Source organism: Capra hircus, chromosome 9 (assembly GCF_001704415.2).
Source record: "Capra hircus breed San Clemente chromosome 9, ASM170441v1, whole genome shotgun sequence".
NCBI classification, from domain to species: Eukaryota; Metazoa; Chordata; class Mammalia; order Artiodactyla; family Bovidae; genus Capra; species Capra hircus.
In genome coordinates, this window is record NC_030816.1 from 9,301,596 (window position 1) to 9,320,421 (window position 18,826).

Consider the following 18,826-nt stretch of genomic DNA (forward strand, 5'->3'; position numbering starts at 1 on the left):
AATCTTAAAAACCTCTTCATCCCACCAATCCCTTAACTTGCCCACCTCTGGAGTTTTAGGACCTTCTCCAATTCATAAGGGTAAAGATGAATTAATTATTGTAGGCTGAATAATGTTAGGGGGAAAAACCAGTTACTTCCCTAGGCTTTTTGGTCACAATGTATCAGGTTGCTTTCATGCAATCATTTACGAATCAGTTTATAGCAGTGCTTACCTTTCATTTCAATAGCAAAAGAACTCTTTCCACTCCCGCCAAATGAAGTTTTATATAATACTCTACCATATAAAACAGGTCATAAAGTGCAATTACCCTCAATGAGGTTGGTAAAGACCTAAAACTCCACAGACTTGGTCAGCCCCTGCCCCTCCTTCATATCCCATCCACTAAAGGCTCTTAGGGTGCTTCCCAGGCAGCATGAAGCACGCCAGGAAAATCATCACTTTATGGAATCTTTAAAGATGCCACAATGTGTGGAAGAATCAGAGGTTCAAATGCGGTAAAATTATTTCAGAAAATCTCTTTACAGCAACATCAGTAACACATTACAAAAGTTGTTTTTCCTCAATTTACTCAAACGTATATAATATAAAACTTTTCACAGATGCATTTCAGGAAAACTGCCCTTTCGAGTAGTGGCTACAATACATGATATTAGGAAGAATCACTGGTAATTCCTCCTATAATAGATGTCAGTAGAGTACAAGATATCAAACACACATCAACAGTGAAATGGATCAAGATTATTTTTTATTGCACATTTGCTTACAAGTTTGTTGCTTTGGGCGGAGCTAAAAAGCTCAAGTGTTGTTAATTTCAGCCATATTTCATCAACCTAATTACAGCAGTGATTTGCCTGTATGTTCCCCGAGGCTTATTATTTCCCAGAAACATTAACCTTTGTAATTTGTCTAGGCGCCGGAGCAGATTTAACATTTGTTGTTTTAAAATTTTAACCACTCAAAAACAACCCAAACAGCACACTATAAAGAAAACAATGTTTCTGTCTGTTCATATAATCTAGGCTCAGAAAATCTGATTATGTAACATTGCAAAGGTAACTATAAGCCAAACTTCTTCCACACTATTCAATTCTTATATGTATAATTAAGCATTTATTTTAGAAAATTTTAACATCTTTAGGAACTGATTCTTTCACAATTAGGCTTTTTATAAGGTCTCCTCTCCCTATCAAAAAACAATCCCCACAATGACTCCTAATTTTATCTTAGACTAAGCTGCTCAGAATAGTTTTATTTCCTTTCCACCATACTCCAGATTAATGTAAAATGGAGAATGTGGTGTTCAAACTGAAATAATATGGCATTCAAACAGCTCAAGCTTTAAAAATCAGGCTAGAACCCAAAGCCTGATGAAAAAAGACACAAGAAAGGAGACATAAAACTACTATAGCAAACAGAAAATTTTGACCATTAACAGATCAGAAGTAATGGCTGATGCTCCTACTTGAAGCTCATCAATGTCACACTAAAAAAAAAAAAAAAAATTTGGCAAAACTCTTCTAAATTATTTATCCCAAATGAAAGTTATTTTTAATCCATCACTCTTATATTTTACACTTCAATCACTCATTTTTTCCTTTTAAGACTATTCAGAAGAAATAGTTCTACTTAAACTTAAGCTAATAAGTTTTTCCTCTCACACATTTTTACATAAAAGTTACTAAAATCACAATTCTGAAGAATTTCTTTTTTAATCATACAAACATTATATACTTAAAATTCAGTAAAGAAATTATATCCTTTCATATTCGATCCAGAATGATCAGTTACTAAATTTGTATGAACTCTTTTTCCACAGCATTTACTTATAACAATCACAATTTATGAAACTCGTCTCAACTCCACGGTGAACTAGCATCCATGCTTATTCCACATAGGTACTGCCAGTGGTCCCTGTGGTGTCCTTTCAACAATGACAAACTCATCAGGGTTGCCAAATGCTTCATAGAAAACCAACAAATCCTGTATTGCACGCTCCTCAATCTGAAAGGAGGAAGAGAAGAAAACTTGGTTTACTCTTTGAATTACCCCTTTCTATGCCTGCAATACAGCGCAACAGGTATTCTGCAAGGAGAAGGGCTGAGGCCTGAGCTAGAATAATCTGATACCCACCTTTCCTTGATTTTAATCTTGAGCAGAAGGAAAAAGAAACTGAAGATAGCTGATGGAATCCATTCATTGCAATCTCTCATCCTGTGAGATACTTCCTGTTATTGTACGGGTTGTCTAGCTCTTTGAACTCTTTAGGACAACGATGAGTCTTGTCAGCTTCCCAAACCTGGCTCTCTGGTTTTCAGCTAAGTCTATGGAATCTTAGTGTCTCTCAAATAAGTTCTGTTCTCCTTAAGTTAGCCTGGCTGGGTGTCTGTGGCTTACAACCTAAGAACTCTGACTGATACAGAAGCCAGGTGGAGAGCTAGGTAAGGCCAGTTCTCTACTGGTCACTTTCAAAAACTAAAGCAGTCCAAAGCATCACCAGTGCTAAAAATATTAGCTTTACATAACTTAATTCTAAATGTATTATCCTGAATACCTTCAATTAATACTTGCTGAATGCTTCAGTTTTGTTTTACATTGCATTTACATTTTAATGTGCTAAATAATGCACCTCTGCAAAGCAAATAGAGTTTTCTTAAGACCTAAGAATGAAATACAGTATCTAGTTCTTACCCTGAATTAAACCCAAAAAGGTATGTTACTTACTTGAATCAAAGCCAAGGGTTTCTCTCGGCTTCTGATAAGAGCTGCTTCCTGCTGTAACTCTTCTTCTACGATAGATGCAAAAGTGACTGGCGCTGCCACAGAAGGAGCGGTCAGTGAAGAAGACAGCCAGGGACTGACAGAACAGGAATAAAGAGCTTTCAGTCATCTTGCCAAATTTTTGCACATGAAATCTCCCCTGAAATACTCTTTACCAGTATGGCACTGTCTCCCTGTGACCTGTAACATAAGGGGGCCTGGAAGCTTCTGCATTCAAACTTAACAGAATGACAAGGTGAGAAAGAAAACAAGGAGAATTGATGTTTTATTTGAATCAGTGCTGTAAGGTTTGGAAACACCAAAAAGTGGGATAGAGCAAAGCAATATAACTGAAAGATGACTCAGATTGTAGAGCAGAGTATTCAGATAATACATTTCTATTTGATACTGTTCTCAATTCTTAGTGTGCTCTCCCAGTGCCAAACCAAGCCTAGCTTTGAGGTCCCAAAGCTGATCGCTTAACCTTACTTGGGACTGTCCGGAAGTGGCACATCTGAAACGTGGTTGCCTTCTCGTCCTGGGGAACCATGAGCAGAACACCTGCAAAACAAATGCCGAAACTGGAGGTTAAAACTTCCAGTAACATGAGTAAAGCTCCTTACTAACAGAAACACAGGGGAGGAATTGCAAGCCTCTGACTTGAGACAGAGTAATTTATGAAGTCAGACTTACCTTTGAAATTGTAAATAAAACAACAAAAAATCTCTAGATAATTATAAAATTCTGTGTATAAAATACCGTGGGGGAAGATCTTACAAGGTCTGTTCTTCAGAAACGGAGTTGCAGATGTAGAAAACAAACTTCATGGTGAGCAGGGGGAAATGGGTGGGCGAGGGACAACCTGGGAGACTGGGACTGATATCTACACTACTGTATGTAAGAGAGATAACCAAGCAGGACTTACTGTGTAGCCCAAGGAGCTTTACTCAATACTTTGCAATGACCTATACGGGAACAGAATCTAAAAGAGTGGGTATATGTGCAACTGCTTCACTTTGCTGTATACCTGAACTAACACAACACTAAGTCAACTACACTCCCCAAAAAAGGTCTGCTTCTAATAACATTCATATAGCCAATTTATTATAGAAAACCAAACATTAGGAAATAGACAACTCTATGAAGAATGTTTTACATTAATAACATTTTATGAATAAAAGTGACAGATTAGCACAAAGTTTCAAAACATATAAAAACATGATAGTCAGCAGCCAGTCTGTGAGTGACTATAATAGACAGTATAAATACTGTGAGCAACAAAAATACAGAAAATGCTTTGATACCCCAGAGATTATAGACAGGACAGAAATTTGTTTTGTTCAAGTACAGATGACATGCAATGCTAATTACTGCTTACTGCTGTTCAGCAAACTGATTCAGTTAGACGTATCTATACATTTCATTTTTTAAAAACATTGTTTTCCATTATGGCTTTTCATAGGACACTGAATAGTTTTCTCTACTATACAGCAGGCCCTTGTTTATCCATTTTATACGTAATAGCTTACACCTGCTAACCCCAACCTCCCACACCATCCTTCCCCCACCCCCCTTCTCCTTGGGAACCACAAGTTTGTTCTCTGTGTCTGAGAGTCTGTTTCTGTTTCGTGGATAGGTTTGTTTCTGTCACAGTTTAGATTCCACACATAAATGACACCATACGATATTTCTCCTCTGTCTGATCTACTTTGTGATAGTCTCTGGGTCCATCCATGTTGCCGCAAATGGCATTACTTCCTTCTTTTTTATGGCCGGGTAGAACTCGGTTGCATCGATGTACCTCATCTTCTTTACCCTCTCCCCTATGATGGACAATTAGGTTGCTTCCACGTCTCGGCTATTGTGAATAGTGCTGCTAGGAGCATAGGGGCGGCATGTATTTTTTTGAATTACAGTTTTGTTCAGATATATGCCCAGGAGTGGGGTTGCTGTGGTAATTCTACTTTCAGTTTGCTGAGGAACCTCGATACAGTGGCCACACCAACTTACACTCCCACCAAAAGTGTAGGAGGATTTCCTTTATTCCACACCCTCTCCAGCATTTGTTGTTTGTAGGCCTTTTAACGACGCCCATTCTGGGCTGGTATGAGGCGGCACCTCATTATAGTTTTTATTTGTAGTTCTCTAATGATCAGCAGTACTGAGCATCCTTCTGTGTGCCTACTGGCCATCTGTATGTCTTGCCCATTTTTATCTTGTTGAGTTTTATGAGTTATTTACATATTTTGGAAATTAAGCCCTTGTCAGTTGCATAGTTTGCAAATATTTTCTCCCATTTCATTGGTGATCTTTTCACTTTGTTTATGGTTTCCTTTGCTGTGCACGAGGTTTATTTTTGTTTTTATTTCTACTGCTTTGGGAGACTGACCTAAGAAAACATTGGTATGTTTATGTCAGAGAATGTCTTGCCTAAGTTCTCTTCTAGGAGTTTTATGGTATAATATCTTCTATTCAAGTCTTTAAGTCATTTTGAGTTTATTTTTGTGTATTTTTGTATATGGTGAGAGGGTGTGTTCTAACTTCACTGATTCACATGTGGCTGATAGAACAGAAATTTAAAACACACTAAGAACTCACAAACTAGATGAGGAACCAAGATATAAAATGACATAACAGAGAAGAATTTAAGAAAACAAACTTAAAGGTCTACTGACTGTAAAGACTAAAACAACCAAATAGATTTGGTCGTCTGAGAAGGCCTCACAGAGAAGACAATAAAAAGAGTATAGAATGAGGGAGGTAAGAAGCATTCCTGTGAGGAGAAAAATGAACAAAGGAACTCTGAGAGAGCCCTAGTTGTGGAATTTTATGCTTAGAAAGATACCTAGAGATTACTTAGATTAATCGATTGCCCTCTTTCAGCAATAAGCACATTTAGGTCTAGATGGGCTTTACAACAGGAAGCCAAACAGAGCAAGAATAAATGGGGCCTAAAATACTGACTTTCTGATTCATTTATGCACATTTATTGGGTATATGTCAGTACTGTGGTACTGAAAATCAGGTTATAACCCAGTTCTCTTCACTCTGGTAGAACATTTTTTTAAAGGTATTTAAGTAATGATAAAGCAATGTGAGAGTAGATAATTGAAATTTATATCAATATGTACCAAGCACTATGGATTCACGGGAGAAATTACGTAATATGGAGAAGGGTATATACACTACTGGCTTCACTGAGGACATGACGTTAAAGCTGAGGAGGGTGGCACCGAGATGGGGCTTGATTGTACAAATACAGGGAACAGTTCAAGACTGTTGGCTTAAGTAAAGATAGGTTGTTCTCTTCAATGAACTGAATGACTGGGTTAAGAGATTAAGAGGGAAATAAAGTTAAAATGAAACAGGAGGGTCAGAGTACAAATGCACTAAGAATTAAAATGTTTAAACTTGATGTGTGTGTGGGCAAACAAATTTACTGAGTCTATTTTCATAAACATTATCTCACTTAATCTTTTTAATACTCTGAAGAAAGCACCTATTGGTCCTATTATATTGATTAGGAAACTATTAAAAATACTCAAAGAATATTCAATAATTTGCCTGATTAGCAAGCTGGGTAAATGGTAAAGACAGAACTCAAATCCAGGATTTTTCACTCAAAATACAGAGTATTTTCCATACACTGTAGCACAGTCCATTACAAGGATCTTCTAATTCTTTAAGGACTGGTTCAAATATCACCTTTTCTCTCTGTGAACAGAACTGAATATAAGGACTAAAGTATCTTGTATAGGTCTTGTTAAAGCCAAGCAATCAGAACTTACTTAACATTATATAATTTATAAAGTACTATCATGTGAATTACCTGATATAATCCTTGTAACAAACCCATATGATAGGCATTACTGTTCTCATTTCAGAAAGGTTCACAGTGGACTGCTGTAAGAATTATACCCAACTCAAATCTGTTTTGTAAGATGTTAGAATTGTTTTCATTAATGATTTTCCAATGGATAACGTCATTAGTTATAAGTTTACTCAAACATCTTTATCAAAATTTCATCTTAGAATGAAGTAAAATTGCTAAATAGAGCTATGACTAAACAAATACAAAGAGAGTATAAGCTTTCCAATAATAAATAACCGCATTATTAAGCCTCAGGTATTTGTAGCATAGAAACAGACATCCCAACAGATAATCTTATAAAATTTAGCCTTCTGGAAATAAAAGCAACATAAAAGGGCTGGCTAAAATCTTTCAAAGATTTTTGTTCAAAGTGAAGAACATTAATCTTGCCAAATTTAGACTTCAAGAGAAAAACTTTTTGCTCACATGGTTGACAATTATTAAAAATAACTTTGTATTATCACAAAGATTTTATATAAAATTAGAGCTGATATAATGATTTTATCTCACATGTAGTTTTCCTTACTAAGTAGAAATGCAAGATCACATTTTCTGCCTAGAAGCGCATAAGGGGGTATTTAAGTGAAAGGAAAATGAAGGAAAACACATTAAAATGAAAAAGAACACGGAAGTAACAATAAACAAACAAAAAGTGCATAAACCTCTCTTTTCACATCAGTAAGTAACCTTGCCATTCTTTCATTAGCTCCCTAGCCTGGACGATTGCATTTTCTACAATTAAGACAAGAATGTATTATTTGTGGAATGTCCTGAGATGAGCCCTCCATCCCTGCCACCGAGTCCCTAAAGTACTCCTGTCTTCTTGTGCTAATTCCCACTATTTCCTCTGTTTATACTGCCCTTTCTCCTCTCTTCTTTTGAAAATCCCATAGATATATGGCCGTTTGATCATTATGTTACGTTAATATAAATAATCATTTAAATATATAGCCATAAATATAATGATCAAAAGTTAATTGAGATCAAAAGTTCAACTTGAGATTGAACAGGAAAAGTGTTTATGAACTACTGTTCAAACTTTTCCTCTTCAACAAAGTTTTTCTGGACAGCTCTAGCCCATGGTGATTTTCCCTTCTCTGAACCACTCATACAGCATATAGTCATATATTGCTGTGTGACTTCTTTAACACTGTTATATTACACTGTATTTTTGTTCTGTCAGTTAACTTCCATGTATGCATATTTAGACTTACCAGCCAGATTTCAAACATATTTCAGGCTGGGTCTGTGTATGATATTTTTATATATACACCCAAGAGACGCCAGCAGAATATGTATATCAAGTGTCCCATAATCTGGTGAATTAATAAATATTCTACTTTATCTGTTATATTTTATTATTTCCTTAAATACAGCTCTCTTATAGTAACATATTTTCTATGATGAAATTAAAAATGAAATCAAAGCTGTTTTCTTTCTCAGTGACCAGAAGACAAAATACTATTTAAAACATTAACTTCCGCTTGCCAAACACCCAAGCTATGGATAGCAAGATACTATATCAAACACTCCTCTAACTAAAATGCCTAAAGCACTATAACATCACACACCACTTTTCACAATTAATAGCCTGATGTTATAGCACACCCTAGCGATCAACTATGAAACCACACATCCTTAATATTTTAAAAGATAAACAGAGAAAATTAGAAAATGTTTAAAATACATTCGATACTTAAAATGTAACAATGTTACAAAACAATCTTAACATTCACACCTTGACATTTATACATCCAAGGCAAACAATATAGCTCATTACATTAAAAACAAATACTACTTGAAATAAGAGCTACAGCTTTGTTTCATTTATTCTTCCCCTCATTCACCAGATGCTCACTGTAGGAAACATTCTAATCAGTGACAAGCAAAGGTCAGTCTTCCTTGCTCTCACTGAACATACAGCTGAACACAGACATTAAAAAAGACTAGTATTTGAAAACACTGGGCTTCCCTGGTAGCTCATAAAGAATCCGGACAGGAAACATAAGAGACACAGTTCCATCCCTGGCCCAGGAAGATCCCCTGGAAGAGGAAATGGCAACCCACTTCAATATTCTTGCCCGGGAAATCCCATGGACACAGGAGCCTGGTGGGCTACAATCCATGGAGTCACAAAAGAGTCGGACACAATTTAGCGACTAAACAACAATTCAAAAACAGTTAACAAAGAATCACACCAACAGTAAGTTTACAATAGTTCCCATGTTATCCATAGGAATACATTCCTAGTGCCCTCGTGGATGCCTGAAACTGCGGATAGTACTGAACCTTATGCACACGATTGTTTTTCCCTATACATACATACCTATGGTTAAGTTTAATTTCTGAATTAGGCAAAGTAAGAAACTTACAACAATAAAAAAACAATTACATAACAATATAGTGTAATAAAAATTATGTGAATGTGGTCTCTGGCTCTTTCAAAATATCTTATAGAAACATGCCTTTTACTTCTATGTTCTAAAGTATGATAGCGAAACTAGCATAAATGTTTCCTTCTTCATAATTTCATGGGTAGAAGATTCATTTATAACATAATCTTAGCACCCTAAAGATACAATTATTTCCCCCCCCCCCATTAGCTTGAGAACTTTCCACTTTTTTTTTTTCACTTGAAGCTTTCATTTAAATGGCTTCTCTTTGGCATATTTGCATTGTCAACATCACTACTCCTGTGCTGTGGGGCTGTTATTAAGTAAAGATTACTTGAACATAAGCATCGTGAAACCCTAACAACTGATCTGATAACTGAGACAGCTACTGAATGACTAGCGGGCAGGGTACACTGGACAAAGGGACAATTCATGTCCTAGGTAAAATGGTAAAATGGATCAGGTAAAACGGTCAGGATGGGGAGAGATTTCATCACGCTACTCAGAACAGTGCAGAATTTAAAACTAAAAATATTGTTTATTTCTGAAATTTTCCATTTAATATTTTCACACTACAGCTCACAGCAAGTAACCAAAACCATGTAAAGGAAAACCACAGACAAGGGGATACTACTCAAACTGTGGTAAATGTGATAAGTGAGAAGAGCTATGAAGGCATGTAACAGGAAACTGACCCAGTAAGAGAAGTCAGGCTTCTTCAAAGAATTTGACTGAACAGAGACTGGAAGAAGCAAGTCAACAAGTCAAAAGGCAGTTAAGTGGGAAGTAGTAACTGGTATTTGAGAAACTACAAGGTCAAGGCTAAAACACAGAGATCATGTTAAAAGCTAAAGAGGTTGACAGGAGCTAGACTGTAACAAGCCTTGAAGGCCATATAAGATTTCTAGCTTTTATCCTACGAGGTAAGATTTGCATTTAAAAATACACAAACACTAGCCAGATATGCTATAGAGAAGGATAAAAGGCTATGGCAAGACTTGTTAGCAGTCTTACTCCGACGGCCCAGGTAAAAGATTAAAGTAGTCTAAATGGGGGTGGCGGCAGTGGAGACAGTTTAATACACAAATGGGTATAATACTGAAGAGACATAACTGGCATTGTCCTGACAGGCTGGATACTGCTGAGGAAGACGGTCATGTAAAGCTTGCGAATGACATTTGCTGAGGAAACCAAGAATAGACTGGGTTTGTGTTTTGCCTGTATTTTTGCTTTTACGAGAAGGCTATGAGGAAAATGTTCAATTTGGTTTGCGACATAAGAGTTTAAGGTATTTCTGAACATTCAAATAGGATGGCAGCATCAGAGAAGGCAGATGGAGACCTAAGTCTGAAGCGCAGATGACAGATGCGGACAGGCAATGTGAGTCTTTCATGTGTAGCTGATAACTGAGCAGTGAAACTCACGAAACAACACAGAACATAAGCAAAATGAGAAGACAACCTATACGTGAGCTTCAAGGATGATGAGTCATATAAGAAGCCCATGGTGCTGGCAATATGGAGGCTACTTCTGAATTTAGCCTGAACGGTTTCAGTTTAGTTGTGGGATTGGAATCCAAAATAAAAAGAAGCGGGCAATGACAGCTCTTTTGAGAAACCTGGCTGTGAAGGAAGCAGGGAATTGGGAACAACAGGACAATTCTAGAAGAAAGTGAGGAGACTGAGTGAGGTATTGACTTCCCTCGCCGACCCCCACCCCCTGCCACTCCACATGTGAGACACCTGTGCATATTCAAAACCAAATGGGAAGAATCTACTTAAAAGGAAAACACTGAACATCCATAAGAAAAAGAGAGACAGTAAATAATTTAAGCCTTCATTAGTGGAACTGGGTTAAGATACAAGTACAGGTATAAATCGAACCCACGTCTCTTATGTCTCCCACACTAGCAGGCAGATTCTTTACCGCTGAGCCACCAGGGAAGCCCATAATGGCTTATTTAGAAGATCCCAACTGAAATAAAAGGGCTTCCCTGGTGGCTCAGCGGTGAAGAATCTGCCTGCCAATGCAAGAGACGTGGACTCAATCCCTGGGTCGGGAAGGTCCTCTGGAGGAGAGCATGGCAATCCATTCCAGTATTCTTGCCTGGAGAATCCCATGGACAGAGAAGCCTGGCAGACTACATACAGTCCATGGGGTTGCAAGAGTTGCGAGACAGCAAAAGAGACACAGATGTATAGAACAGTCTTTTGGACTCTGCGGGAAAGGGAGAGGGTAGGATGATTTGGGAGAATGGCACTGAAACATGTATAATATCATATATGAAATGAATCGCCAGTCCAGGATGGATGCAGGATACAGGATGCTCGGGGCTGGTGCACTGAGATGACCCAGAGGGATGGTATGGGGAGGGAGGTGGTAGGGGGGTTCAGGATGGGGAACACGTGTATAGCTGTGGTGGATTCATGTTGATGTATGGCAAAACCAATACAATATTGTAAAGCAATTAACCTCCAATTAAAAAAAATTTATATTAAAAAAAATAAAAGCAGTTACTCAGCCATAAGAAAAAAGTCAGACATGCTTTAGGAACCGAACAACAGTGAAAATAAATACTATACAATTAAAACATGAGAAATAAATTGAGTATCGAGGCTGATAAACTTCCTCTTCATAATGTGCTGTCACTTTTGTGTAAGGTTGGTCTTCTCTTCTGTATGAGCAGGGACTATGTTAATTTTGTTCACCATACTAATCTACTATAATGTCTAATACACATCAGCTAATATTTGTTAATATTAAGACATCTTACATCGCACCCAATTTGTATTTATGAGCCTATCACAATAGCTTTAATATTCTCCCTTAATCATAGGTAAACATTATATAAAAAGGTATATCTATTTTACACATTAGAGTTCGATTTAAGATTTTTGTTTTAAAATAACATTACACTGCCAAAAACATTTGAAAAGTCAGAGACAGATCACGACTTCTTTAGATCCTTTCTAATCTGATTTTCTGCACTGTAAGTAAAAGGCTCAAAAACTACAGTCATAAATATACATATCTGTAACAAGAAAGCTAGTTACAAAAACAACAGAACTATGTTTAAACAGCTCATCTAAACCTGCACTTTGCAGTGCTGTTAGAAGACTCTGACACTCCTCAGGAGCTGCTCACAGGACAGGGAAGGTGACAGTGAAGTAGTATGGTTCTAGACTCCTCTCTTCGCTCCAGCAGAGAAGCTTATATTACCTGTTTGATATGTTAGAATTGGACGAAAGATTTGATTTTTAAAAAGTAGAGGGGGTGGGGATCTGACAGTGGAAAGCTGCTTAATCATTATGAAAAACAAAATTACTAATCTGGTCACAACTAATATTTTTAATTACATTTTTACTTTGTCTAAAACATTCTAGGGAGTATAATATATAGGAGATGTCATATTAGCAGAAATACGGGAAAAAAGAAAACTCCATTTAGTCAACCTACTTGAAACCGTTTTTCCTTCCAACTTTGACCTATCTAATGCCCCAAGAATGTTTGTTCCCTTTTGAACAATAATTAGAAGAGAATTTAATCATGGTGGGGAAACTTTTTAAAAATACCACTTTTAATCTATGTTTAGGTTTTCATGTAGGCATTTATAATATGAAACATCTTTTCAAAATACATTGGACTTTGACAACAAGTATCAAAAACAGCTAGAGAAAAAGATGGAAATACCTAAACAGGCTGAAAAAACCTTGAATGCATCTCAAAATGTATGCTAAGTGAAAGAGATTTTTAAAAAAGCATGTGCTGAATGATTCCACTAATATAATAAAACAACAGAATATAAAAGTTAATCCATAATGACAGAATCAGGTTAGAGCTGCAAGAAGACAGGATGGGGAAGGACTGTAAAGGGGCATGGAGAAACTTCTGAGAATGGTGGTTAATAGTCACCAACCCGAAGAGCTGGTGATAATGGTTTCACGAAGGTATATATATATGCCAAACTTCAAATTGTATACTTTAAATATAGTTTACTGTAAGCCAACTATCAAAATATATCTTAAACACGTTAATTTTGAATGTAAAAAGAATGTATAAAAACCTGCCTCATAAATTTTTAAAGATTATTTCAGAACATAGAACCACTATAAGAATATTTCAAGGTAGGAAAATTTATTACCTTACAACTTTTGGAGACTGGGAACTTTCAATCCCTTTAAAACAAACTTTTTTGACATGATCTCCTGAGCTCTGGCCAATAACAGATTTCTTTTCTTCTACTGAGAAATCCCGGAATGACTTGGAGGAAACTGAATGTTGAGAAGAGGCCCTGTAGAAAGACAACAAAGTTCATGGAAAAATACTCATTTTTCTTAAAAGGCTGATGCTGGAAGTGACAAAGGGACAATGAAGTGAATATATACCAAAAATTTTAGTGATATAATTACAGTTTTCAAAGTGATGTTGGATTTTTGCTGTCAATTACAGACTAATCAAAACTGTGATAAGAAAAAACAATCAATGGGGATCATGGGTGATAGCCCAGATATTGAAATTAGCAATGCTTTTAAAAACAGCATTATAACTATGCCTCAGGTAACAACAAAAAATATGGTTAGAATAAATAAGTAAGCTCAGCAGAGGAAAAGTGTCTATGAAAAAGAAGAAAGCAGAAATTCAAAGACTTTAATATTCAACAACAAAATTTACTGGAGGGGTGAAACAGCAAGATTGGAAAAGTCTAAAGTTGAAGATAAATGTTTTCAATCTTTTCTTCTGATTAAAACAGTTTTACTGATTTAAGTCAGCCATGGTGACTTATGGTAATATTAAATGTAACTGGACACCCAAAAGGATAGGAGATAGGGCAGATAAAAATATCTAAAGAAACGATGGCCATCTCCAAGTCTGGTAAAATCCATACTGTGAAAGACTCAAGAATTTTAGCCAACCCCAAAGAAGAAAAACGTAAAAAAGAACATACTTATACACATAGCAGGCAAACTGCTAAAAACCAGAGAGCAAAAAAGAAATCTTTAAAGCAGCCACAGAAACCCAGCACAGTATGAACACACCTGGCTCATTTACCAGAAATTAAAGTCAAAGAGAGATGTCTTTAATGTGATGGCGGGGCAGGGTGGGGGAAGGAAGGTCCCCCTACTTAATTACATTAAAAAAAGCATTAACCAAGCTAAGCCATAATGGATGCCTGACCCAAAGGACCATAAACACTGGTTGTTTTAAGCTACTGTTTAAGGTAATTGGTTACAAAGCAATAGATAATACAAGATAACAATTTCAAAGGACAATAAAGAAATATAACTATGCAAATAAATTTGACAATTTATAAGAAATGGACATACCTTACTCAAAGATAACAAAAAATAAAATAGAATATCTGTATAAACCTGTATCTAAAAAACTGAATTAATCCCACCAGCTTTTTATTGTAGAAACTAACAAATTGATTCTAAAATTTATATGAGAATACAAAAACCTAGATTAGCCAACGCTATCTTAAAAAAGAAATACAAAACTGGAAAAAGATAAAACAAGTTACTGTAATCAAGACAGTGTGGTACTGACATAATTATTAACAGATCAATGGAACAGATTAGAGAACTCAGTAACAGACCCTCATGTGATAGTTACTTTACTTTCAATAATGGAATTGCTAAAGCAAACAAGTGGGAAAAGTGTTTTTTATAGAAGAAAATAAAAAGACCTTTATTTCACACCATACCCCCCAAATTATTTCAAGATGAATTACAGACCTAATGTAAAAGCTAAGTGTCTTGGAAGAAAATTGAATTACAGACTTAACGTAAAAGCTAAATGTCCCAAAAGAAAACAGATTATCTTCATGACTTGGTGGCAAGCAAAGGTTTCTTTGGACATAGCCAGCAATGACCATCAAATGAAGGAATGATAAATTAGAGTTAACCAAATCAAAAACTTCTGCTCATTAGAAGATATCATTAAGAAAATAAAAAATATCTGTAAAACATACATCTGACAAATAACTTTTTTTTGGACAAGCCAAATCTAAGATTTATATAAATGTGGTCAAAATTAAAAATAGAAAAAATAATTCTGAATAAAAAACAAAATCAGAGAAACTGCACTATCTGATTTTAATATTTATAAAAAGTTACCATCAACAAGTCAGTCTATATGGGCATAAACACATGCATGTAAGTCATATGGAACTGAGTAGAGTCCAGAATTAGACCCACACATATATGGTCAACTGAGTTCTACCAAAACTGCCAAGTGATAAAATAGAGCAAGGGCAATCTTTTCAGTAAGTTCTGTTGGAACAGCTAGATATCTGCATGAGGAAATAAACAAAAACCTTGCCCTGTACCTTACCCACATACAAAGAGACACTTAATCACAAAAGCTAAACTAAGGAAACATCTACATCAAAACAAAACATGTTTGTAACCTTAGTCAAAGACATGGAGATACTAATACCATCTCCTTCCTTATAAAGGTTGCTATGTGGATTGAATGTTAACTCATGGTAAAATATTTAACAGTACCTGATACAAAGAAATGCTATGTAAGTCTGTTACTACCCACATTTTCATGGCATTTAACAAAGTCTGCTTAAAGAAAAAAAGACAATGAGAACACAAATTCTGATATGAAGAAATATAGTCAATTAACAGGCATAATATCTTTCCTTCCTAAAGCCTGACTTAGAAAAAAATCCAGAAATGTAACTTTTTCACTATTCATCCTAAGCATCATTTTCAGAATCCTTAATAAGTCAATATTATAAATAACAATATAAAAAATTTCCTAGTCAGATATTAATTTCATGTTTTATTTCCTCAGAAAACAAAGTGAACACAAATGCTAACCAGTTAATTGCTCCCAAAACTAAATTCATACTTTGAAGAAACCATAAAATCCACACCAGATTAAATTCATAAACTATTTGGGGTTCTCCATAAAAGATTAGCAAAGCCTTCTAAAATCCTATTATCTTATCTGAATTCAGGGACTCAGTTCAGTCGCTCAGTCATGTCCGACTCTTTGCAACCCCACGGACTGTAGCACGCCAGGCTTCCCTGTCCATCACCAACTACCGGAGCTTACTCAAACTCATGTTTATTGAGTCAGTGATATCATCCAACCATCTCATCCTCTGTCGTTCCCTTCTCCTCCTGCCTTCAGTCCTTCCCAGCATCAGGGTATTTTCAAATGAGTCAGTTCTTCACATCAGGTGGCCAAAGTACTGGAGTTTCAGCTTCAACATCAGTCTTTCCAATGACTATTCAAGACTGATTTCCTTTAGGATGGACTGGCTGGATCTCCTTGCTGTCCAAGGGACTCAAGAGTCTTCTCCAACACCACACTTCAAAAGCATCAATTCTTCAGCACTCAGCTTTCTTTATGAACTCCAACTCTCACATCCATACATGACCACTGGAAAAACCATAGCTCTGACTAGACAGATCTGAGTCGGCAAAGTAATGTCTCTGCTTTTTAATATGCTGTCTAGGTTGGTCATAGCTTTTCTTCCAAGGAGCAAGCATCTTTTAATTTCATGGCTGCAGTGACCACCTGCAGTGACTTTGGAGCCCAAGAAAATCAAGTCTCTGTTTCCATTGTTTCCCCATGAAGGGATGGGACCAGATGCCATGATTTAGTTTTCTGAATGTTGAGTTTTAAGCCAGCTTTTTCACTCTCCTCTTTCACTTTCAAGAGGCTCTTCCATTCCTCTTCACTTTCTGCCATAAGGGTGGTGTCATCTGCGTATCTGAGGTTATTGATATTTCTCTCAGCAATCTTGATTCCAGCTTGTACTTCATCCAGCCTGGCATTTCGCATGATGTACTCTGCATATAAGTTAAATAAGCAGGGTGACAATATACAGCCTTGACATACTCCTTTCCCAATTTGGAACCAGTCTGTTGTTCCATGTCTGGTTCTAAATGTTGCTTCTTGACCTGCGTACAGATTTCTCAGGAGGCAGGTCAGGTAGTCTGGTATTCCCATCTCTTTCAGAATTTTCCACAGTTTGTTGTGATCTACACAAATGCTTTGGCATAGTCAATAAAGCAGAAGTAGATGTTTTTCTGGAACTCTCTTGCTTTTTTGATGATTCAACGGATGTTGGCAATTTGATCTCTGGTTCCTCTGCCTTTTCTAAATCCATCTTGAACATCTGGAAGTTCATGGTTCACGTACTTTTGAAGCCTGGCTTGGAGAATTTTGAGCATTACTTTGCTAGCATGTGAAATGACTGCAATTATGTGGTAGTTTGAACATTCTTTGGCATTGCCTTTCTTTGGGATTGGAATGAAAACTGAACTTTTCCAGTACTGTAGCCACGGCTGAATTTTCCAAATTTCCTGGCATATTGAGTGCAACACTTTCACAGCATCATCTTTTAGGATTTGAAATAGCTGAACTGGAATTCCATCACCTCCACTAGCTTTGTTCATAGTGATGCTTCCTAAGGTCCACTTGACTTCACATTCCAGGATGTCTGGCTCTAGGTGAGTGATCACACCATCGTGGTTATCTGGATCATGAAGATCTTTTTTCTATAGTTCCTCTGTGTCTTCTTGCCACCTCTTCTTGTATCTTCTGCTTCTCTTAGGCCCATACCATATCTGTCCTTTATTATGCTCATCTTTGCATGAAACATTCTTATCTGAATAACTGATATATATCTGATAACTAATACATATCTGATTCTGGCCTAACCACCAAAACACTTTTATATGCATCACTTTATGTAATCTTTACAACAATACTCCTTTACATATTTTCATCACATCCTAAATTTAAAAGAGCACAACCAAAGCTGAGGCATTTGAATGACCCTCAGATCACCAGAGATAAGCAGAACTGGGATCCAACCCCAGTTCTTAATGATCACAAAATTCATGCTTCGCCATCTAGTCTAACACTGGCTTCAATAAGAATCAAAATAATACTCCTTATAAAGTGCCAAAGATGGAAGGAAAATGATGATTCACACTTAGTTTTGTTATTATGAGCTAATAAGCATCTATTCATAATAAAATCAGCTGAAACCTTCTATCAAATTTCTACCTGCTCAATAATTAAATACAACTGCCTCACATAAGGTTTTTCTAAGGAAAAAACTCACTAATAACTCAATACATGCTAAAGAAATCAATCATGTGAACATATTACAAAAAAGTTACATTTTATTTATAAACTAATGGTTAATATTTATATTACACAATGCTTAAGGTGCTGTTCTAAATGTGTTTCATTAACTCTGTTTACTCTTCACAATATCCTTGTGAAATAGGTCCTGTTTTTAGCCTATTTATGACAAGAAAACAGAGAAAGATTAAATAATTGATCTGACAGAGAAAGAATGAAAAGTCAGATTAAACACTTAATCTGAATTCACACTGCTACTAGGCAATAGATCCACATTTTAAAGTTCAGGCAAGGTTGACTCCTGATTACCAGGCTTAATCACCATACTACTGTGTTCACAGAAACCCTATGCAAAATTCTTAAATCATATGAGAGAGATTTTCTTTACAGATTTATCAGAAATATGATCTACCAAGGCATTCATATTAAAGATATTTCTTCAACAGGAACTTACCTGACTTTGACTTTATCAGAAAATTTTCTTCAAAGCACATACATCGGCAGAACATTAAAAAATTAAACACAAAGAACCACACCCCATTTCCTTACCAACTCTCTTTTCCTCCCCAAAATACACATACCTGAAAGTTTCTACTGGCAAACAACACACTATGCTATAAAGTACTTTGTATTATTAGTCACTGGGAACACTGTTGGCAAACACTCTGCCAAAAAAATCTGATGA

The 18,826-nt window shown here is 36.2% G+C and overlaps 1 protein-coding gene across 2 annotated transcripts in view; it reads right to left on the reverse strand.

Annotated features, from left to right (window-relative positions):
- Window positions 732-18,826, reverse strand: part of IBTK (inhibitor of Bruton tyrosine kinase) — a 100,248-nt gene continuing 82,153 nt past the window's right edge. For both annotated transcript variants that reach the window (XM_018052915.1, XM_018052914.1), the window contains exons 26-29: window positions 13,166-13,315; window positions 3,250-3,321; window positions 2,725-2,857; window positions 732-2,004 (exon numbers count right to left, since the gene is read on the reverse strand). In XM_018052915.1, the coding sequence (XP_017908404.1) occupies window positions 1,873-2,004; window positions 2,725-2,857; window positions 3,250-3,321; window positions 13,166-13,315 (487 nt within the window). In that variant the 3' untranslated portion in view covers window positions 732-1,872. The remainder of the gene's footprint in view (window positions 2,005-2,724; window positions 2,858-3,249; window positions 3,322-13,165; window positions 13,316-18,826) is intronic.